This window comes from Pagrus pagrus (assembly GCF_965226575.1).
Source record: "Pagrus pagrus genome assembly, chromosome: 9".
NCBI classification, from domain to species: Eukaryota; Metazoa; Chordata; class Actinopteri; order Spariformes; family Sparidae; genus Pagrus; species Pagrus pagrus.
In genome coordinates, this window is record NC_140193.1 from 691,967 (window position 1) to 716,374 (window position 24,408).

The 24,408-nt window shown below is 45.0% G+C and overlaps 1 protein-coding gene across 1 annotated transcript; it reads left to right on the forward strand.

Moving 5' to 3' along the window:
• The first annotated feature begins 3,311 nt into the window (after nt 1-3,311).
• Nucleotides 3,312-23,834, forward strand: LOC311262770 (bone morphogenetic protein receptor type-2-like). The gene is made up of 19 exons (XM_084362474.1): nt 3,312-3,562; nt 5,445-5,606; nt 9,326-9,514; nt 9,925-10,134; nt 10,635-10,742; nt 10,927-11,018; nt 11,538-11,771; nt 13,922-14,036; nt 15,193-15,353; nt 15,442-15,589; nt 15,758-15,894; nt 15,989-16,125; nt 16,356-16,530; nt 16,620-16,698; nt 17,214-17,293; nt 17,390-17,506; nt 17,605-17,802; nt 18,005-19,142; nt 19,235-23,834. Exons 2-19 carry the CDS (start codon nt 5,540-5,542, stop codon nt 19,537-19,539), a joined length of 3,690 nt encoding a protein of 1,229 aa, XP_084218600.1. The 5' UTR covers nt 3,312-3,562; nt 5,445-5,539; the 3' UTR covers nt 19,540-23,834.
• Nucleotides 23,835-24,408: the final 574 nt, after the last annotated feature.

The following is a 24,408-nucleotide window of genomic DNA, read 5'->3' on the forward strand; positions in this document are numbered from 1 at the left end:
GTCTGTAGTTGTTCTGAGTCTCTGTGGTTGTTCTGAGTCTCTAGTTGTTCTGAGTCTCTAGTAGTTCTGAGTCTCTGTGGTTGTTCTGAGTCTCTAGTTGTTCTGAGTCTCTGTAGTTGTTCTGAGTCTCTGTAGTTGTTCTGAGTCTCTGTGGTTGTTCTGAGTCTCTGTAGTTGTTCTGAGTCTCTGTAGTTGTTCTGAGTCTGTAGTAGTTCTGAGTCTCTGTAGTAGTTCTGAGTCTGTAGTAGTTCTGAGTCTCTCTAGTTGTTCTGAGTCTCTGTAGTTGTTCTGAGTCTCTGAAGTTGTTCTGAGTCTCTCTAGTTGTTCTGAGTCTCTGAAGTTGTTCTGAGTCTCTCTAGTAGTTCTGAGTCTGTAGTAGTTCTGAGTCTCTGTAGTTGTTCTGAGTCTCTGAAGTTGTTCTGAGTCTCTGTAGTAGTTCTGAGTCTGTAGTAGTTCTGAGTCTCTCTAGTAGTTCTGAGTCTCTCTAGTTGTTCTGAGTCTCTGTAGTTGTTCTGAGTCTCTCTAGTTGTTCTGAGTCTCTCTAGTTGCTCTGAGTCTGTGGTTGTTCTGAGTCTCTGTAGTTGTTCTGAGTCTCTCTAGTTGTTCTGAGTCTCTGTAGTTGTTCTGAGTCTCTCTAGTTGTTCTGAGTCTCTGTAGTTGTTCTGAGTCTCTCTAGTTGTTCTGAGTCTCTGTAGTTGTTCTTAGTCTCTGTAGTTGTTCTGAGTCTCTGTAGTTGCTCTGAGTCTGTAGTTGTTCTGAGTCTGTAGTTGTTCTGAGTCTGTAGTTGTTCTGAGTCTCTGTGGTTGTTCTGAGTCTCTAGTTGTTCTGAGTCTCTAGTAGTTCTGAGTCTCTGTGGTTGTTCTGAGTCTCTAGTTGTTCTGAGTCTCTGTAGTTGTTCTGAGTCTCTGTAGTTGTTCTGAGTCTCTGTGGTTGTTCTGAGTCTCTGTAGTTGTTCTGAGTCTCTGTAGTTGTTCTGAGTCTGTAGTTGTTCTGAGTCTCTCTAGTTGTTCTGAGTCTCTCTAGTTGTTCTGAGTCTCTGTAGTTGTTCTGAGTCTCTCTAGTTGTTCTGAGTCTCTGAAGTTGTTCTGAGTCTCTCTAGTAGTTCTGAGTCTGTAGTAGTTCTGAGTCTCTGTAGTTGTTCTGAGTCTCTGAAGTTGTTCTGAGTCTCTCTAGTAGTTCTGAGTCTCTGTAGTAGTTCTGAGTCTCTGGAGTTGTTCTGAGTCTCTCTAGTTGTTCTGAGTCTCTGAAGTTGTTCTGAGTCTCTGTAGTTGTTCTGAGTCTCTGTAGTTGTTCTGAGTCTCTCTAGTTGTTCTGAGTCTCTCTAGTTGCTCTGAGTCTGTGGTTGTTTTGAGTCTCTGTAGTTGTTCTGAGTCTCTCTAGTTGTTCTGAGTCTCTGTAGTTGTTCTGAGTCTCTGTAGTTGTTCTGAGTCTCTGTAGTTGCTCTGAGTCTGTAGTTGTTCTGAGTCTGTAGTTGTTCTGAGTCTCTGTGGTTGTTCTGAGTCTCTAGTTGTTCTGAGTCTCTAGTAGTTCTGAGTCTCTGTGGTTGTTCTGAGTCTCTAGTTGTTCTGAGTCTCTGTAGTTGTTCTGAGTCTCTGTAGTTGTTCTGAGTCTCTCTAGTTGTTCTGAGTCTCTCTAGTTGCTCTGAGTCTGTGGTTGTTCTGAGTCTCTGTAGTTGTTCTGAGTCTCTCTAGTTGTTCTGAGTCTCTGTAGTTGTTCTGAGTCTCTGTAGTTGTTCTGAGTCTCTGTAGTTGTTCTGAGTCTCTGTAGTTGCTCTGAGTCTGCAGTTGTTCTGAGTCTGTAGTTGTTCTGAGTCTCTAGTTGTTCTGAGTCTGTAGTTGTTCTGAGTCTCTGTGGTTGTTCTGAGTCTCTAGTTGTTCTGAGTCTCTGTGGTTGTTCTGAGTCTCTGTAGCTGTTCTGAGTCTCTGTGGTTGTTCTGAGTCTCTTTGTTCCCAGTTTCTTTTCTCTCTCTCTCTCTGGCTGTATTATAACCGCATACTATACTGCTAGTATGTACTGATTTGGCCAAAATGTAGTATGTAGTATGCAAACAAAAGCAAAATCTGCAGTATGCAAAAAGTATCCCGGATGTCGTACTGATTCGGAAAATATTTCCAGTATGCATCCCACCAGACTTCTCTGCCTACTGTTTCCCACAATGCAATGCGCTGGAGCCGGGATCATGACGTCCTCGTCACGTACTCCGGAGCAGTACAGCGTTTATGTTTGTTCACACAACATAAGTACAGTCACAGGCTGCTGACTGTTGTGACGAGAGCTGTAGGTACAGTAGAAATTCAGGCTGTTGTACATATGAAATGAAAAAAAGTACTCTGTTAATTAAAACTTTTTTTATTAATATTTGGTGATGTCTGTACATACAGAGCTCCAGAGACAGCTGTACTGTGTACTGTCCACTACAGACATGAAGCTTCCCTCTAGCGTTAAGATAACTGGCCTGCTGTCTCCCCCGGGACGACGACGCATGTTGGCCGGCCGAACACCTCTGGAGACGGGCTGCTGCCTCTGAGACGAGCCGCTCCTTCTGGAGCTTCACTTCTCCCAAAACATCGAGGCAAATTACTAAACAGCCGTCATCTGAGTAAACTAACCGCACACTGGGGATCTGAACGGTTACTTTCTACATGAAAACATATTAAAACTTAATAAAGTGACATATTAACAGCGCTGCAGCGGGAAATAAAACAGCTGCGCGCCTGTTTTACAACTACCGCTGCCGGTCTCCACGAAGTGCATTCTGGGAAACTTGCTACTGCATACTGCGGTGTGAACGGCGTCGGTCTGCTGAAGTAGCATGCTGAATCCCACGTTCAGTACGCAGTATACAGTGTATACTAACGCAGTATGTAGCAGGCAGTACGGTAGTATGCGGTTTCAAAAACGGCCTCTCTCTCAGACAGGAGAGAGGAAGTGAGGTATGGTACCTTCAAAGTAAAAGAGGTAAATTTGAGTTCATTAGAGATGTATATTTTATTATCTGTGAACTACAACAGACAGGCTCCTTTCTAACACAATACTGTAATCATTAAAACTGTTACTAAAAAACATTAAATACATGTAAAGCTTAACAGAACGTGAACATGTTCATCTCCTCCTCCTCTTTGTTGTCTCCATTAATTCATCGATGGTTCGGTTTGCAAAAATTCTGTAAATAGCGAAAATGTCGCCACAAGCGGCACAGGCTTTTATTTTGAAGGTGCTATCATCCGGAGGCTTTTATTGTGAAGGTGTCTTCCGGAGCTTTTTATTTTGAAGCTGTGAACCGGAAGCTGAGTGTGCGGTGGTCTCCTACAGCTGACAGTCTGGAGAGGCTGCAGAGAACCGGAGCAGCTTCAGCTCTGCGGATATTCTGGTTCTGCTGAAGAAACCTGCCGCTGGATCGGATCCACCCTGACCAGGACAGTCCGGACCGAGCCGAGCCGAGCCGAACCGAACTAAGACGGATCAGAACAGACCCGGATACAGAGAGACAGACAGACAGAGAGACAGACAGGCTGCTTCATCTCCTCCTGCAGAGCCGGCCGGAGTCATCCTCATCCTCCCGGTAACACACACACACACACACACACACACACACACACACACACCGTTACCGTGTGGTTGACCAGTGTGCTTGTGTGTGTGTGTGTGTGTGTGTGTGTGTGTGTGTGTGTGTGCCACTCCCATCCGTCCATCCTCAGCTCTGATGACGCCGCCGTTAAATTCACCTGCAGACGATGATCACAGGTGATCGATAAGCTGATATCTGTCATGTGATCAGTCAGCACACACACACTCACACACATATATAATGTATACTGTGTGTGTGTGTGTGTGTGTGTGTGTGTGTGTGCGCGTGTGTGTGTGCGTGTGTGTGTGTGCGCGCGCGCGCGTGGCTGCAGGTGTGTGACAGACAGGTGTGTTAGAGGCTGAAGGTCACACACACGATGAAATATGATCATTACAGCTGATCGATACAGTGAAGGTACCTGGAGGTATGACGTTAATAATCGTTGAGGTGTGTTGTGATGTCACTGCCTCAACTACAGTATAACAGCTGATCAGACACACGGATCAATAATTACCTCAGTTCAATGTGAATATTAATATTCTGTCACAGCAGAATTATAACACGATGTTTGATGTTCAGCACCGGAACCAAACCAGAACATTACATATGAGACCAGACACGTGGTTCTGTTTTATTTCACATGAACGGACCCTGGTGCCACTGCTGGTGCCACTGCTGGTGCCACTGCTGGTCCATATGACAGAATATATAACACATGACTGAATAGTGATCGTACTGTTTTACTATTGTTGACCAGAGAACAGGATCAGATCAGAACAGGATCAGAACAGGATCAGAACAGAACAGGATCAGAACAGGATCAAAACAGGATCAGAACAGGATCAGAACAGGATCAGAACAGGATCAGATCAGAACAGGATCAGAACAGGATCAGAACAGGATCAAAACACAACAGGATCAGAACAGGATCAAAACAGGATCAGAACAGGATCAGATCAGAACAGGATCAGAACAGGATCAGAACAGAACAGGATCAGATCAGGATCAGATCAGAACAGGATCAGAACAGGATCAGAACAGAACAGGATCAGATCAGGATCAGATCAGAACAGGATCAGAACAGGATCAGAACAGGATCAAAACAGGATCAGAACAGAACAGGATCAGATCAGGATCAGATCAGAACAGGATCAGATCAGGATCAGAACAGGATCAGATCAGAACAGGATCAGATCAGAACAGAATCAGAACAGGATCAGAACAGGATCAGATCAAAACAGGATCAGAACAGGATCAGAACAGGATCAGAACAGAATCAGAACAGGATCAGATCAGAACAGGATCAGAACAGAATCAGAACAGGATCAGAACAGGATCAGAACAGAACAGGATCAGTGTGAGTCTGTCTGGATGGACCTGGACAGTTCTCATATTGTCAGAATGATGTTCTGGTTCTGACCAGTGAGGACGTGACTGTAATGATCATATGATAAGATGATGACACAGGTGACTGACTGCAGGACCAGCTGGTGTCTGTGGGACTGACCCAGCAGGACTGACCCAGCAGGACTGACCCAGCAGGCCCAACGCTCAGAGGAACACAGATGATCCAACACATGTTGACGCTTCACTTCTCAGGAGGCGTCGTGCAGACAGGAGCATGCTAACACTGTTAGCTCAGCAGCTGCAGAAGACTTCACCTGAGCATCTTCTGCTCAGGTCAGGTTGTGATGTCTTCTGGTCCCACAGACGAGCTGTCTGAGACATGTTCTGCACCAGCCCGTCCTCCTGCTGTGGTCGCTAGGTTAACAAGGAAACGTGGTGCTGAAGAGCTTTCATCTCATTCTGTGTTTTAATGCTACAAATAAAACACACAGGTTTATTGTATGAGTGTATTTTGTGTCTGTTTCTCCAGAGGAGGAGATGCTGTCAGGATAATCTGGCCCAGGATCAGTGATGCTGGCCTCTGTTTCACAGTCTGGGGACCAGAACCTGTGAGGTGGATCCAACATGGCCGCTGTGTGTGGAGCTTCATTAACAGTGTGTCTGTGCATCCTGCTGCTGCCTGCTGTCACCGGTCAGTAACACACTTTAATATCAGAGCATATCAGCTCACATCTTCATTTACTGCAATACTGTCCAGACTCAGTTAACTTAGCTTAGCACAAAGACTGGAAACAGAGGGAAACTGTTAGCCTAGCTGTAGCTTCACGTTGGTGGTCTGTCTGAATAATGTGTTAGTGGATCGTCACTGCTTTTCGTGATCTGCTAACTCGCTGGACGTGTCAGTGATGACGTTAGCAAACAGATTAGAAAAACTTCATTTCCCATGATGCACTGCGGTCAGCTCACGAACATGAGAGAGTGGCGTCTGTTACAGGAACACAGCTCACATTCCTGATCGTTCGCCTAATGAATCGTTTCTGCAATTAACTCATGACGCACACACACAAGCTCACATCCTGACTGTCTTATATAAACACACACACATGCATGCATGCACACACACACACACACACACACACACACACACACACCGTCGTCACCCAGTCTGCGTCAGTTTTTTGTGTTATTGTTGTGATGTAGTTGATAACAAGCACCCACACCCACACACACACACACACACACACACACACACACACACGCACACACACACACACACACACACACACTCCACCTTCCTCTCATTGTGTGGTTGAGTTTGTGTGTGTGTGTGTGTGTGGGTGTGTGTGTGTTTACAATAGACTAAACACAGAGACTCCTCCTGGCTCCAACTCAGTTTGGGGGGGTCAGTCAGATTCCTGTGGGGTGACGCCAACCAACACACACACGGACACGCACACACACACACACACATGCACACACACACACACACACACCACTGTGAAGGAATGTAGTATTTTCAGCACACAGCCTCAGCAGCTCCTCATGAATCATCATCTTGTCTTCAGTAACTAGTTTCAGATGAACTGAATCTTTCCGCAGCATGAAAGCGTAACAGCAGCCTCAGCAAAGAACCAATCACAGCACAGTTTGTTGAAACAGGTAGAAGACACCTGCCTCATGCTGCTTAAATACAAATTCATTTTCTTCTGTCACCGTGTTGATTTAAAGTGTGCTCATACATCTAATAATGTGATGACGCTCTTCCAGCCCGACGTCTCTGTCCGTGTCACACTGTCGGCCATGTTGTTTTAAACACACTTGGTGTATTGACCCTTTAATCACAGCTCAGCGAGCTCCCTCTGCTCCGGATCCGTTTGTTACACACACCAGCTGATGTGAGAAAGTGTGTGTGTGGTTTTTGTGTGTGTACACATCGGCTCTACACTTGGTATTGATCCCAGCGACACACACACACACACTTACAAACACACACACACACATACACACACACACACACACACACAGCTGCTCTCTGCAGCTGTAACACACTCGACGTTGTCGCTGCTTTGTTGTAGTTCATCAAACAAAATGTGTGCTGAGCAGCTGCTGCTGTTGCTACGGCAACGTGAGGCCTCAGACATCTTGGATTATTCAAATAAAAGTGACTCAGCTGGTTTTAAAGTCTAAAGACAACTGTCAGTGTGTAGTGTGAGGCTAACATGGAGGGAGCTAACGTAGCTTATTAGCGGTGTGTGAACACAGCTGGGCTATCGTTAGCCCTGGTCTAAGAATAGTCCTGGGCTAACTTAGCCCCTTTTCAGCCACTCATTGTTAACCCAGGGTTAACGTAAGTGCTGGGTACATAACCCCACAAAGTTAGAGCCAACCTGCTCTGGAGCAGGGCCAGCAAGTTTGAGGCCAGAGTCAGGGTTAGCTTACTTTGGACAGCTAACAGCTCCCTTAGCCTGGAGCTAACAGCTCCCCTAGCCTGGAGCTAACAGCTCCCCTAGCCTGGAGCTAACAGCTCGGGCCAAGCGAAGTGTGAAAAGCACTATACAGTTTTGTTAAAGCTCCTCTGTCTGTTGTACTGTTTGCTACTAAGCTAACAAGCTTCAACAGGTTAGCTAGCTCAGGTAGCGTCTCCACAGATAGCGACTCTTTATTGAATGAAACTATGAACAAAATGTCAGTAAACGTTCCAGGACAGAGAAAATAAAAGGAAGCTCACAGACATAATATGACTGATGTTAACAGTTAGCTTGTTAACTAGCTGACAGTCACAGGGGACATTTTACTACACTGAGTACTTTAACTTCAAATACTTCAAGTACATTTTCATGATTATATTTGCATACTTTAACTGAAGCCACATTTTGAATGTTGACTTGTATTTGTGTTTCTTTATCGTGTTATTGGTGGTAAATTATTTTATTTTTCTAACAATTGAATAGTTTTTACACAAAATCCTGAATCTGATCAGATTGTTAACGTTCAGCGTTTGAAAGTTTTGACACAAAACCAGTTTCATGATAATAAATGTGTTAGTTCATTGTAGTTTCTGTGAGGAGATTGTGACTCAGTGTAAACTTCAGTGAGGAGACACGAGGACTTACAGAGACGTGATGTTGGGACATCGGACTAATGGAGCTTCTACAGCAGGACGTCAGCAGCTCGAGGCGACTCTCACACACCGTCACTGTGTTGTCCTCCGACCGCACAAAGTGACAAAATGCATCATCATTTGTCCCAGCGAGGCCTGTGTGTGTGTGTGTGTGTGTGTGTGTGTGTGTGTGTGTGTGTGTGCTGATTGAAGCAGTTTCTGCTCAGGAGGAACGACTCTGGACCTCGTTCACGTCCTCACTCTGAGCAGGACTGACACGTTGTATCAGATCGGATCAGTCACACTGGTTCTGGACTTTAGGTTTTTCCACAGTATCTTGTAATAATCTGCAGAAGTGAACATTTTGACTGGCAATATATTTTAATCAGCATTTGAATTGCTGAAATATTTCACTCTGGATCTCACAGAGCAGCTCTGACAGACATCAGGCGGTTTATCAGAATCAGATGTTTTCTGGCAGGATGAGGAGACTCTGACTCTCTGAGTCCATCTCGTGCTCAGACAGAAATATTCTGCTGCTCTTTATAAAACTGTGATGATCAAAGACTTGAGAGTTTATTGATGAAACCATGTTTTATCTCTGCAGGGTGAATGAAACGCTTCACTAGTTGACAGTTTCAGTCTCACTCTGCTGTAAATATTCAAATACTGTCCGAAGCCTTTGTGAAGCAGCAGGAGGAGCCAGAGCAGGTCGATATCAGAGACAGGCCTTTATTTCTCATTCACTCTGTTTAATAAGTGTGCACACTTCCTGTTTGTTTCAAATTAAAGGCCCTTCAGCATTACAGTGCAGACAGTCCTCTATCTTTTCCTCTCCTCTCAGGACTTTGTGTGATTTTCACTGTTACATTATGTTTGTATGTTTACATGTTACAACAAAATGCAGTTGTGCAGACACATGAACTCACGTCGCCCACACTGACTGACACTAATATGACTATGATTCAATTCAAGTGATGGAAATGTTCGTGATGTGAAGTGAGTTTGTGTTTGTGAACACAATGACCTCGTTGTGTTTGTCGACCTCAGTTTACATTTTCTTACTCTGACTTGTTTTTCTTCCTTCTTGACAGATTAGAGGTGAATTACAGGACGACAGCAGTGAAATAATTCAAGCTATATTAAAAGATTTACACATCACTGTGGTCCACGTGATCTTTCTGTGGAGGTTAACGACAGATTAATCATCTGTGGATTTATATATAATCATGAAACGTTCACGTTGACGGCAGAAGAAACTAAACTTCAGTCCTGAGTCTGAACACGTGGTCTGTCTGTGACGTCTGCAGGGTTTCAGTCGGAGGACATCGAGTGTGCCTTCACCGACAACCTGCCCGAGTCAGAGCCTCACAGCGGGCCGACCAATGAGCTGCGAGGAGTGGTGCGAGAAAACAATACGATTCGCTGCATCCGCGGCTCCCGCTGCTATGGATTGTGGGAAAAGAGACCAGACGGGGAAATACACCTGGTCAAGCAAGGTGAGACACACACACACACACACACACACACACACACACACACACACACACACAGACAGACAGACAGACAGACAGACACACACACACAGACACACACACACACACAGACACACACACAACCAGACAGACAGACAGACAGACACACACACACAGACACACACACAACCAGACAGACAGACAGACAGACACACACACACAGACACACACACACACACACACAGACAGACAGACAGACAGACAGACAGACACACACACACACACACACACACACAGACACACACACACACACACACACACACACACACACACACACACAGACACACACACACACACACACACACACAGACACACACACACACACACACACACACACACAGTTTGAATCTGCGTGTGTGTTCAAACTCTTCCAGGTTGCTGGATTAGCGTCGGCAACGAGCAGGAGTGTCATGGCGACCGTTGCCTGGTAACAGCGACGCCCTCTCAGATCCAGAACGGCAGCTACAGGTACTGCTGCTGCAACCGGGACCTTTGTAACGCCAACTTCACCGAGGCCCCGCCCACCGCCGACACCCCCGCCCTGAGGCTGATGAAGCCTGATGGGTGGGACGACAGACAGACAGGTGAGTGTCACTCTGTCCCGACCAATCAAATGCCTCCAAATTGTTGTTGCTGGGCAGAATTTTCCTCCAGACTCTCAAATGTCCTCCATGTTGTTCATGAAGTGATGTGGTTGAATGTAACTAAGTAAATTTACTTTATTTGAGTACTTCCCTCCTCCTGGAAGTCTCCGCTGTGATTGGCTCAGTGGTTTCCGAGCGATGAGAACAGTGATGTGATTGGCTCAGCTGTTAATTTAAGCACCGCCCTCAGCCAGCTCGTCAGCTGAACAGACATGAAGCAGAGCAGCAGGTGGAGACGCCCACACAGTGAGACTCCTGCTGCTCTGCTTGTTTGTTTGTTTACATCACCGTTAGTGACAATAACAACAACAAATAACCAGACAGGAGGAGGAGGAGGAGGGAGATGAAGAGTCTCTCTCCTCCAGGAGGTGGAATTAAACTTTATTGATCTCGAGTCGTGATGTCACAGTGATCTTAACGATGACATCATCATCCCACAGCTCACCAGCCACTGAGGCGGGAGGAGACGGCACTCATCGCTCTGGTAACCGTCGCCATAGCAGCCATTGTCATCATAGCGTTGTTCCTGGGATACCGCATGATGAGAGGTGTGCACACACACACTCTGAACACACACACACACACACACAATCTGAACACACACACACACACTCTGAACACACACACACACACACACTCTGAACACACACACACACTCTGAACACACACACACAGGACATATGTGATTAATAATAATGTGTATTAAGTGTGTGTGTGTGTGTGTTGATGAAGGGAAGAAGAAACACAGCCTGTCTGCTCTGGATGTGATGGAGGCAGCAAACACAGACGCTGCTGTCGACCTGGACAACCTGAAGCTACTGGAGGTACACACACACACACACACACACACACACACACACACACACACACACACACACACATACACACACACACACACACATGCACTAACACACGGTTTGATTCCCATAATGCAGCTGGATGTATGAACCTTCAGGCTGATACGTTATTTCTGCTCAATGTGTGGCCTGAAGTCCTGATGACATCACTATGACATCATCAGTTCGTCTAATAATTGTAGTTTATGAAATGTCGAGCTCGCAGAGTCCAAACTGTCGTCCTCAGATGACCTCTGTTGTCCTCAGTCACTGTCAGAGAGGAGGACGAGCAGCAGGTCCTCACACCTACACGCTGCGGCCGCAGGCGTTGTTTTATTTATTTATTTATTGGTGGACTGTCCCTTTAAGGAGAGGCGGGCCATTGAACCACAGACAGCAGTTCAGTAAAGTTACTATGAACACTTTAAATAGTCGACATTGTGTCAGTGTGGACATGAAGTGTCCACATGAGTCCTCTCTTTGTCTCTGTCTCCTTCCTCCTGGCAGCTGATTGGTCGGGGTCGTTACGGCACAGTGTTTCGCGGCAGTCTTAACGAGCGCTGCATGGCGGTCAAACTCTTCAGCTCGGCCAACCGGCAGAACTACGCCAACGAGCGCTCCATCTACTGCCTGCCGCTGCTGCAGCAGCACGACAACATCGCCCGCTTCCTGTCCGCCGACGAGAGGACGACGGCTGACGGTCGGCCGGAGTTCCTGATCCTGCTGGAGTTCTACCCTCATGTGAGAGCACACCAGGGATACGTGTTAGCCGGTTAGCTGGCTAATGCTAACGTTTTCCATGGCATCATTATTAGTGTCTGTCGCCTGATAATCCAACTGAAGTTTGATTTTAGTTCAGTTTATTATTTCATGTTCGTTGTTTTCTGGTTATTTTCCCAAACCAGCAGTGAGTAAATACAAGTCTCAATAAACAAGTAAATAGTAATAGTTTTTGCTTCTGTTTTACCCTTTTTATTCATAATTGTATTCATTTTTATATTTTTACTTGTATTTATTTATAATAAAACATCACTATTATTTTGCTCAATGCAAAGAGACAGAAATAAAATAAATAAAGGAATAAAAACGTTTTAAAAAACTATGAATTAAATGATGAATACTGAAGTAAATAAATAAAGAAGCAAACTGAGCAGAAATAAACATTTTATAAGTTAATTAATGCCTACATTTATTTTTACTATTATTTTTGTTGCGTGACATATTTACTTGTTTATTGAGACTTTTATATATTATTTGTTATTCTTTAGTCTGAGCGCTGCAGACGTGTGTGTGTGTGTGTCAGTTTGTAATGAGAGAGAGCGATCTGCTGATGCTAAGCTAACAGATTTACTTATTCAGTCAAATGCTACTAGCAAAAAGTAATTAGAGTACTTTGTGTAACTGTAGTGAAACGTTGGCTCAGTCAGTCGTCTCTGACTGCATTAGTCTTGTTATTGTGCTGGAAGACGGCGCCTTCACTCCTACTTCCTGTCTGGAGCCACTGGCCACACACACACACACACACACACACACACACACTGCAGCAGATCCTTATTATCTCTCATTCACAAACTTGCACATAAACAGTTTTGCTTCTTGTTTATAACCACACACTGTTTACACACACATTGTCTAACACACACACCTATTATATAACACACTCTCACACACACACACACACACACACACACACACTCACTGTAATGTCTGGTCGGTTGGTTTACTGCATTCCTCTGTAGCGGTCAGACAGTAATTATCGGCTTAACTGTCTGTACACACACACACACACACACACACACACACACACACACACACACACACACACACACAGCATATGTTTATTATTTTATTAAAAGCGTCCTCAGAATATAAAACTTTATCGATCACAGCTCGTCTTTAACAGCAGCCTGACCGTCTCTCTGCTGGTTTTAAATAAAGTTTTAAATGAATCCTCTTCCTGTCGGCCATCTCCACGGTCACAGTTTAGTCACTAATGAGCTGAACTGTGTTAGCTGGAGAGCTAACGTTGTTTAGCTGACATGCTAGCTTGCTAGCTGCCCAGAATCACATTAAAAGAACATTGTAACATTTAGAGGAACGATCGATCCAGGAAGTGATTCAGGAGGAAGCTGCTCGCCAAACATAATAACATTTGATCAGCTGTTTTCAGTTTCAGCCAGAATCATGACTCAGCACGATAGTCACATAATGCTAATGTTAGTTAGCAAGCAGATGCTAATGTTACAATCACAACTATATTGTATTTTTGGCTGTTCAAAACTAATTTATTTCCCAGTGCTTATGTCACAGCCTTTGTTGCTTATGAGCTTAAATGTGTTAGCTTGAGTGCTAACATTACAGTATGTAGCAGACATGCTGCATTGCTAGTTGAAGGGAACATTAAAGGAACATGACGTAAAACCCAATTAGCTTTTGTCCACAGGGGAAATTACAATTATTAAAGCAGCAACAAGAATCTGCCACCTGTTGAATTCATGCTTCAAACAAATGCGTCGCATCATATCAACAGAGTTGTTGCTAACTATAGCTGCTAACTGTTGCTAACTGTAGCTGCTAACTAGCTGTTAGCAGCTGTTTACACCACAAGAGCTTCGGGCTCATACAGGCCTGTGTTAGCTGGTTAGCATGCTAACTTCAGTAGATATCTCTAATAAGATACACATCCTGACATCAAAACTGTTTTTTCTTTACATTCTGATCATTTTAGATATTTTAAATGATTCTTAACAAAAAATCTGACACATTGCACCTTTAATCAAATAAATTCAGATGTTATTTGCTGTGGAAACAGGCTGAGGTTTAGAGAACACACAAAAAAAAGCAAAAAACAGAAAATAATAAGTCTTCTTCCATCGTATCCTGTCTGTCAGGGCTGCTTGTCTCGCTACCTGTCTCTCCACACGGTGGACTGGACCACCTGCTGCAGGATGACTCACGGTGTCACCAGAGGCCTCGCCTTCCTGCACACGGAGCTCTACAGAGGAGGTATATCTGTGTTTTCACACATCTATGGTTTGATGTTTAAAAAGGCTTGAAATAGTGCACTTGTTGGGGACTATTTTCAGTCTTGGATTAATCCACTTCTGGTGTTCTGGTGAGTTTTGGGTCCAGCAGGGCGGTGTAACCCTAACCCCCTAACCCTTCATGTTTAATCTGTTTCCAGTGGCCTGAGCTCGTTACTGAAGCCCAGCGGTGTCTCTGCAGTCACTCAGTGTCAGATTGAACTGGTTTGAACTGTGGTTTGTCGGTCCAGAGTCGGTTCAGCTGATATTATCTGACCCAGGTCCAACAGTGCTAACCCCACACCAAACCTCTGTTTATATTTTGAAGATTTAAGCTCAACTCCAGCTTGTTATAAACATGACTCTGCACTGACACTGAGACAGGATCCTGTTGGCATCTGCACAGATGTTGATGCTAAGCTAACGGCTCTTTATCAGTGACTGGAGACGTCTGATGTTCTTATTGAACAGACGTTTCTTTGTCGGTCCAGTTGAAGCATTTATACAAAACAAACCGTTCATACTCATCAAAATAAAAGCATCAAAGACCTTCACAAATACAGTCGTCCTCTCAGACTGGACTGAATCAACACACACACAGACACACGCACACACACACACACACACGCGCGCACACACACACACACACACACACACACACACACACACACACACACACAAACACACACACACACACACAATAATGATGCTGCTGGATGTTAAACATGTCGGAGGTCACACGGACTCAGTGCACATGATAAAGATAATTAACTGTCTCTCACACACAGCAGCTGCTGGTCATTATAGCACAGCAGGGAGTCCAGACTCACACCACTGCTCCCCCTGGTGGTGAAACACAGGACTGTCTTCATCGTTATCACCTGTTTCTACTCTTCTCAGTGATTATTGTGTGTCTGTTGCTGTCAGAGACAGCTTCATGTATGTGACTAAAAATCTCTTTGTGTTCAGGTTAAACAGATTCACTTCCTGTTCTAAGCTCATTTACTGAGGATGTCTCGTTTTTTAAAGACATCACAAGGAGTCTGTGCTGGTGATGAAACACTGAAACCCTCCAGGTTATTGAAGAAAAAAACAAATGATGAAGGTTGTGTGTGAATCGTCTCTCTGTCTCCTCTCAGACCAGTACAAACCAGCGGTGGCCCACAGAGACGTCACCAGCAGGAACGTTCTGGTCCGAGCCGATCTGTCCTGCGTCCTCGCCGACTTCGGTCTGTCCATGAGGCTGACAGGAAGCAGACCCTGTTGCCCCGGAGACGACGACACCATGGCCATATCTGAGGTGAGGTCATGTGACTGTGACCGGGGACTGATGAAGACGATGAAGATGAAGATGAGACAAAGGTGATTACCTGTGTGTGTGTTTGTAGGTGGGGACGGTGCGGTACATGGCTCCAGAGGTTCTGGGTGGAGCTCTGAACCTCCGGGACTGTGAGTCGGCGCTGAAGCAGGTGGATGTTTATGCTCTGGGTCTGCTCTACTGGGAGAGCTTCAGGAGGTGTTCACACCTGTTCCCAGGTGAGACAGCACTACAGCACAACACGCAGCTAACTATATCATGCTGACAGACTGAGGCTAAAGCTAACAGGTCTCAGGTCATGACATCATGCTAACAGACTGAGGCTAAAGCTAACAGGTCTCAGGTCATGACATCATGCTAACCTACTCTCTCTGCTCTGTGTTCAGGTGAAACAGTACCAGAGTACCAGCTGGCGTTCCAGGCCGAGTTGGGGAATCATCCGACCTTCGAGGAGATGCAGATCCTCGTCGCCAGAGAGAAATTCAGACCCAGATTCCCTGAAGCCTGGAAGGAGAACAGCCTGGTTGGTGTTTGTCTCACCTGTCAGCTCAGACACAAACAGACATGTTGACGTCCTGAAAACCATCTTCATCCTTCACCTGCTCCATCTGTTTCAGGCGTTACGTTCTCTGAAGGAGACGATGGAGGACTGCTGGGACCAGGACGCTGAAGCTCGACTCACCGCTCAGTGTGCAGAGGAGAGGCTGTCTGAACTCACACTGCTGAGTGCACACACTGCAGTACACAACCACAGGTACACACACTGCAGTACACAGCCACAGGTACACACACTGCAGTACACAACCACAGGTACACACACACTGCAGTACACAACCACAGGTACACACACACTGCAGTACACAACCACAGGTACACACACTGCAGTACACAACCACAGGTACACACACACTGCAGTACACAACCACAGGTACACACAGAGAGGACAGGACTACACATCACCTGTTTCCTGTCTCTCTCTCACAGGAACCTGTCTCACGGCTGCTGGCCTGCTCAGGTTGGCTCCGCCTCCTCCTACATTGAGGACCTGCAGGTGGGCGTGGTCAAGAATCTCCAGGGAGACGGCCATCAGGCGCCTGTTGGAGCTGAAGGTGTCGAGAAGAACAGAAACTCCATCAACTATGAACGTCAGCAGGCGCAGGTACGAGGTGACGAGAGGGAAATGAAACATAATCAGTTTCTTTATGATATTTAACTCTCTCTCCCTCTCTCTCTCCCTCTGTCCGTCAGGCTCGGTCGTCCGGTCCAGACGGTACCACCCAGACACCGTCTAACATCCTCTGCAGCATCTCTGAGTCTGAACACACCGGTACACAAACACTGAACGCACACACTGATGTGTTGGGAGCGAATGTTAAGAAAGTAAAGTTGAGACACGAGAAGTTTTTGTATCATCACAAGATTCAACGTTTGTTTGGATCCGTCCTGCTGTTCAGCTTTTACTCCTCTCATAAAGTTTAGGCTAGCAAGCTAAGCTAACTAGCTTTTATTTGATAAGTGAAAGCTAGTCAGCCTAGCTAGCTACTTTTGGTTGATGTGTGTTACATGTAGCGTCCTGCATTATAGAGGATGGAGGCTCGCTAGCACTAGCTGTCTCTCTGTCTTCGGTCCAGTTTTCGTGACAGTCAGTAATCCACAGCAGCGAGTCGTCTTCTGACCTCAGCAGCACTTATTTCACATTATGAGTGTCGGCTGCCAGCAGTAGCACTAACACTCAGAACAAAATGTGGATGGTAAAATTAAAACAGTACATTTGATAGATAATAAGCCTTTAACATGTACGTGTCCTCACAAAGTCCTGCAACTGTCCCCGCTGTCCTCCAGGTGGCGCTGTGCACAGTGTCCCAGTCTGCCTGCAGCTGACAGAAGAAGACCTGGAAGCCACCAAACTGGACCCCAAAGAGGTTCTTACTTTTAATTTCATCTTGTTTTTTGCACTTTCTGCTCATCGGTCTCTGCACACTGTCAACATCTGTCCACATCTGTTTGTGTCTCTGCAGGTTGATAAGAACTTGAGAGAAAGTTCTGATGAGAACTTGATGGAACATTCACAGAAACCGTTTGGATCAACGGAGCAGCACACCCTGCTGTACCATCAGATACTGCAAACTGCTGAGGTACTTCTACTGTCACTACACAGTAAAGAGGTATTAGTACCACTGAAGAGCTTCTGTTGTATTTACTGACCAAACATCTGCTGCTGTTGTTCCTCCAGGCGAGTCTTTCCACTCCTCAGGGTGAGCTGGGGGCTGTTGGTGGCAGTGATGCCCCTCCCTCCTCCATCCACCCCCTCCCCAAACAGCAGAACCTGCCCCAGAGGCCCACCAGCCTCCACCTGCTCCCCAAAACCAAGGAGAACACTTCAGCTTCTTCTCGACTGAAGCTGGGAAAGCTCAAGTCAAACCATCGACAGGTACTGATCCGATCTGATCATTCACCCAAAGTCACATCAGATCTCTGATTATTAGTCCATTTATTCAGACTTGGTACTGAAGCTCTGTCGATGTTCTGAAGGTCGTACCGGATGTCTTACAGCTAGCATGGGGCTATTTGTAGTCTGAAGTATAAGTTAGCTAACTGATCAAGTCATTAATCCAGACCATAATATATTTCAGGTGGAGACAGGCGTTGCTAAGATGAACACGGTAACAGTCGCGTCGGCTGTAGAACCTCACCAGGTAACCACGGTGACCAACAACACCAGCACCAGAGGCAGTGTCGTGACTGGGAACCGAGCCCAACCGGTGATGGTGGTCGCCAACGGCTACAGTGCGGGCGTCCCCGCCCTGGTGACGAATGGCATCGCAGGCGGAGGTCGGACCAATCCAGCAGGGCCGCAGCTGGAGGACGAGGACAAGGTGGAGCGAGGCGTGATGGGAGGAGAGGACAACTGTATGAACCTGCTCAACTTCAGCCCGGATGAACATGAACCACTGCTGAGGAGAGAACAGCCGCCTGCTGAGAGCGAGCCGCCTCCTCCTCCTCCTCCTCCTCCTCATCATCATCATCATCATCATCATCGTCAGTCCCGACCCGGAAGCATCCTGTCAGGACGAGGCTCAAACTCCAACAACAACAACAACAGGATCCCGCTGGGATCAGACGTCAAGGTCCAGAGTTTAGAGGCTGAACCTAAACCTGAGCAACACCTGGTCGGTCAGCAGATCAGTGGATCCACAGTTACTGCTCCAGGTTCAAATCAAGAGGATCAAGTTCTGCATTCTGGTCCAGCAGGAGGCGCTGACCAAACAGTACAGGCCCCTCCCATCGGCCAAGATGGAGGTCAAGACTCAGGAACAGGTCCATGTGTCCAGAGAGACCTTTGTCCAGAACCAGCATCTACCAGAAGCCCAAGATCTCATCCGGACCCCGGCTGCAGAGATCCAGATCATGGCTCAGCTCCGAGCTCAGCAACCTCAGCTTCAAAAGCACAAGAACCGGAAACCGAAAACTCACACTCATGTTCAAAAACCCTGGATGCCCCGACCCGCGATCCAGAAATTCAAGCCCTAAAACCTGCAGATCCAGTCGTGAATCGCAAAGTTTCACCTTTAGAGAGTCCAGCTTTTAAAAGTCAAGAATCAGAAGCCACAGCTTGTTCAGGAGCTTCAGCTCCAGAACCTGCAGCTCTACGAGGTCCAGTGTCAGATCCACTAACTGCAGCTCTGTTGCGACGCCAGATGGGATCAGCCAGAACCAAGAGGCCGGAGCGTCCTTGTTCTCTGGACCTGTCGTCATCCTGCATGTCCTCAGGTGAGCAAAGATCAATACTCTTGATTTCACATCATCGATGTTTCTGATCGTGGTGGTGATTTAATGTCTCCTCTTCCTTCTTCCTGCCTCAGACGATGTTTCTCTGACAGAGAACGGCAGTCTGAGCGCTTCAGGAGAGAAAATCAAGCGTCGAGTCAAGACTCCGTACACCCTGAAGAAATGGCGTCCGGCCTCGTGGGTCGTTTCCACGGACACGGCTCTCGACGCGGACTTCGAGTTCAACAACAGTGGTAGCAGCAGCCAGACCCAGTTCTTCTCTGGTGCCCAAAGAGTCCCCAGAATCAACCAGTCCAAATCCAGCATGGCTGTGTTTTTGGTGGGAGGTGGAGCGACGGCGACCACGACCTCTGAGCCCGATGGACTGACCTGCTTCTAAAGGTTTCTGTTCTGGAAGAAGAGCAGATTCATGTTTCACTTCTTTTGTCTTCCTCTTCTTTTGTTGTGATGATGATTAATTACTGTGTGCGCCGAAATTCAGCCTAACGAACTCCAAACTGAACCCGACGCTCCGTCTGAGGCCCAGGAGACGACCCGCAAGACTGAAGTCACGTGACATCAAGCAGGAACTGTTGGAGACGAGAGAGCTGGAGTTTAGATCTTGTTCCGTCTGAACGTTCATGACTCAGCCCGACGCTTTTTGAAGGACGGTTGCTCATTGGCTCAGTCCTGTGACAGTTTAAAACTCGGACTTTCAGCTTCGACCCTGCCTGTGTAGCTCAAACACCGTGATGTCCAGAATATCTTCGTGTTGGTGGTGAAGTGAAGGGATGGTCGGCTCCTCCTCTGACTGGCCGTGTGGTTGGTGGGTGTGGTCAGCAGCTCGTTAACTGAGTCAGCTGCTCAGAAGTTGTTTGTTTCAGTGAAGGAAGTTTGATGAGACAGGTTGAATATTGCCCGGATCCGACCTGAGACTTCAAAGTCTCTTCAAAGGTGTTATAGCCTGGAAACAGTAACGCTGCTGACGCTAGCTAGCTGATGTTAATGACGCTAATGCTAGCTAATGTTAACACTGCTAACATTAGCTAGCTAACATCAGGGCAGTACAGTATGGTGGGTGCACGCTGTAGAAATCATTTTGGACCCGACAAACGTTTTAAAATGATTAATTCACAATCCGAATGTTCTGTTCTTTGATTCTGCAGCTTTTCTAAAAGTTCTGTAGATGTTTTATTTTTACAAAATGATTTTATCGACTTAAAGATGTTAAAAAATGACCTTAAAGTTCCCACGAAGTCAGAATCAAAGTTTCACCGGTAGATCTGTGTCAGGCCAAAAAGTCGCTTTGTAGACAATTTTAATGAGATTTTAAAGTTTTTAATTTCCTAGAAAACATTTAAAGATGTTGGTGAAATCACTTTGTTAGTTTTTACTGATGTAAAGCCAGAAGGATGATCCACAGCAGTGTTTCTGGAGGCTGGGCCTCACATTTGGATCAATATTTCCCCATTTGGCTGAAATAACTGCTGACTGCGGTGAACCTGGACCGCCGGCATGCACCCTGAGAGGACGATGAAGGCCAGTTACAGTACAGAGGTGATGTAGTTTCAAGATGGACGTTGGCTTTGTTGCTAATGTAACCGCTAACTGCTGCTAATGTAGTTGCCGTTAGGTAGTTAGTTTGGTAGCCGTGCAGGTACGTTAGCGATCCTGTTTGAATGGACATAAAACCACTTCAGCGTGTTTCCTGTTGTGTTCTCGGACGCTTTATTTGTTCTGTTCTGGTCCGGTCGTTAGCGGACAGTTAGCTCAATGCCACGTAGCGTGACACACTTTCAGTCGCTCCCTGTTCTCCTGTTTTTACAGGAAACACATTAAAAGCAACACAAAGCACTTCAGTCAGTGTTTCATGGGGACTTTAACAGCTCCAGGACGATCCTTTGTGATGTTTGAGCTTCGACTCAGCTTGTAGCTGACGTCAGTGTGTCCACACAGACGGGACCGAGTCCAGTTAGACATGTTTTTTAAAGCACTTTAATCAGAGTTAGTGTTACTTAAGGAACTAACGAACCATATAAAGAAAACTGTCCCATCAGAGTAGTGACAGCGACGCTTCTGTAGTAAACTCTTTGTCTCGTGTCTTTGTACAGTATTTGAATGATTTAAAGGCGTTTTTGCTTTAAATCTTTACTCCAGCTATGCAGTCAGCTCATGATGCCTCCTGTTGACGATCTTTATTCTTCTAGTTTGCACTTTGTTTTATGAAGTAGTCTCAACTGCCTTGTGAGGTCTGCTGTGACCACCATGTTTGGGCTGGAAGGGAAGAGGAAGTCGAGCAGATAAAGAACATTTAGAGGAGAGAGACTCGCCACGTTCCTGCCGAGTTCACCCAACCATCAGCCTCGTGACCTGCGCGACCTCGGCCACATACAACCTCCTCAGGTACCTTCACAACACTAATGTAGAACGGGGCGATCACAGTTTTATTGTTATTCAAAGATGAGCAGAAGATCAAGAAAGAGAGAAAATCTGTCAGAAGAAAGAAGGTGAAGGACAGATGTGATCCAACGGACAAAACAGGCCTTCGAACATCTCCAAAGCTGTCTTATTTACATGTTGTGTGTCACATCCACATCAGATGGGTTCTTATTGTAGATTCAGGGCAGAGTTACCCGTTTATTAGGTAACAAGGTCTGAACGTGTTCGAAGTAACTGACATTGTGAATTAAAGATCTCTGGACTTTCCTGTAACCCCTCTCATTACAATGCACCCTCATAAGCAGCAGTCGCCAGATGTTGACTCATAGCTTCAGTTCAGAACCGACCCACAGCACTTTATTTCAGTATAACCACTTTTATTTAAGCTGGTCCAGCCTGCTACCATCCACCAGGTGATGATGAAAATGGCTTTAAGTTTAAATGAATTAAATCCAAACACGTGATAGTTAATGAGACATGCTATTTTATTTTTATGTTATTATTCACAAGGTGTCTGCATTTAGTAGCTGTAGTAAAACAAGTTTTAAATGTCAGATTTTTTGAATGGAGTTTGGTGTGTTGTTATTTAAAACAAACAGGAGATGTTGGTGAGATAAAGAACCAGAACTGAAGAAACTGTTTCGCTCCATTTTCTCCCTTTTTAATGTCTTTTTTTATATATAATGCCAATATTTTTTATTTTTAAGTTCAAGTGTGACGAACCTGTAACAGTTCCTTTAAATGTGCAATTTAACTTCTGAACTTTTTAGTAAGCCTCACGCACTTTATCTGTTCTGCTGTTTGTTTCAGATTAGTTTTCTCACTGATAACATAAATATCACCCTGATTTTACTTCTACTGAATTTTAAGAGCCTGTAAACTCTCCTTCTTCTTTGTTATTTTTGTATTTTCTACTGTTTCTACTGTTTTTAGATGCTGGTTGCTCGTGTCCATGTGCCCTGAGAATTATTTGTTTTAAAAGAAATTTGTGAAGACAGACGAGCGTGAACAAGCATCAACTTCCCACTGGTGTAGGAGGCTAAACTATATGAATCAATACAACAGATAAACGACCCAACAGGCATTAAACACACACGCAATGGAGGCCTGGTTGTTAGCTAGCTCTGGTTATGCTGGTTCTGGTTTAACTAGTTCTGGTTTATCTAGTTCTGGTTTAACTAGCTCTGGTTTAACTAGCTCTGGTTTATCTAGTTCTGGTTTAACTAGTTCTGGTTTATCTAGTTCTGGTTTAACTAGCTCTGGTTTAACTAGCTCTGGTTTAACTAGCTCTGGTTTATCTAGTTCTGGTTTAACTAGCTCTGGTTTAACTAGCTCTGGTTTAACTTGCCTACTTATTCAATCTAATTAAAAATATCTTTGCCTAGCGTCTGAATTCAGATTCAGCCTTCTGCTAACTGGCCGAGGGTGAAAAAGAGCCGACATCAGTTCAGAGTGAACTCTTTAATGCTAACACTGAACTGAAAATGTGCCAGAAAGCGTCATACACCGGTGGTTATCCCTTTAAAGTCATTTATTGTAGCTTATATCGATGTCATAATGCTCAGTGATAGCATCTACATGTCTACATTTATCCTCCTGCATGAAATATCACACCACTGAAATGTTATTTACATGATTTCTGATGCTGTCAGAAGCTCATAAACTGTAGATCTGTTTTTTGTAACTCTGCCTGATCATATCCAAGTTACTGTATGATATTTTAGACAGTACAGATGCAGTATACAGGCGCAGGATGAGAAGGAGTCTCTGCCACAGCTAACAGTGTATATTGTAGATAAGGCGTCGTAGTTGCCGGCTGTATCCCTCTGGTTCCTGACTATCCTGGGATGTTTGAATTTCCCTGTTGTTGAATATATTGTGTATTTCTTTGGTTATCCATGTGTATTTATGTACGATAGTTTTCCTGTAGTGTAAATACTCTGATTACATTATTACACATTGTATACTTTCATATGGGACCAAGTACCACCACTGTACACTGTCAGTGTTGTATTCTGCGAGCTCAAAGACAACAATCCTTACTGTTAACACACAGTACTCACACAAAGCATGCTGTACAAGCCTACAGATTATAAATCAACTTCGGTGGTTCATATAAAGATTCATCCCAACATGTTGTTAATCCATGTAGAGGAAACATAAAACATCATAAGCTTAAGTTCATCATTGAATAAAGTGCAGAGCATTCAGTGTGTCCAAGTGTTTATTCATGACAATAAATCATTTTCTTCCCTATTAAAGCTTTTTTGTGGTGATTGTAGCAGCAGTCAGGTGTTAACTAACAGCTTAGCAGTAGTTGTAGTAGTAGTATAGTAGTATAGAAGTAGCAGTTGTGGTTTTTAATACACACAATCACACAAAGACATATGCTGAATTGAAGACTGGATCCTCATTATTTATAACTTGTTACCATTTGTTATGTAGAAGGTGTAAACATGTGGTGGGAAGCAGGAGAAATTAAACTCTCAGATTTTTAAAGGGAGTTTGGTGGGACATTCTTTTAAAACTCACTGGTTAGGAATAAACAAAGGGGAGTCCCGTTTATTAGTTGTTATAAGATATAAGAACAATATTATCCATGATGTGTACATATTTGATGTTGAATAAGAAAAATATTAAAGAGGCAGATTATTAAATGGAGTTTTGAATGATATTCTCAATGATAATTAGTAATTAGATACTGGAGCGAAAAAAATCAATCAATTTAATTTTTTAATATTTCCCTTCCCAGCGCAAATATAATGTATGTGAAATGAAAAGGTCCACTCTTCAGTTCGGCATGTGTAAGTCGCCCACACCACATGTCCAA

What these genes read in the sequence shown, in the direction of transcription:
- LOC311262770 (XM_084362474.1), top strand. Translation starts at nt 5,540, where the DNA reads ATGGCCGCTGTGTGTGGAGCTTCATTAACAGTGTGTCTGTGCATCCTG. An exon ending in CCTGGAAGGAGAACAGCCTG is followed by an intron (nt 15,895 to 15,988) that starts GTTGGTGTTTGT and finishes CATCTGTTTCAG; the next exon opens with GCGTTACGTTCTCTGAAGGA. An exon ending in ACTGCAGTACACAACCACAG is followed by an intron (nt 16,126 to 16,355) that starts GTACACACACTG and finishes TCTCTCTCACAG; the next exon opens with GAACCTGTCTCACGGCTGCT.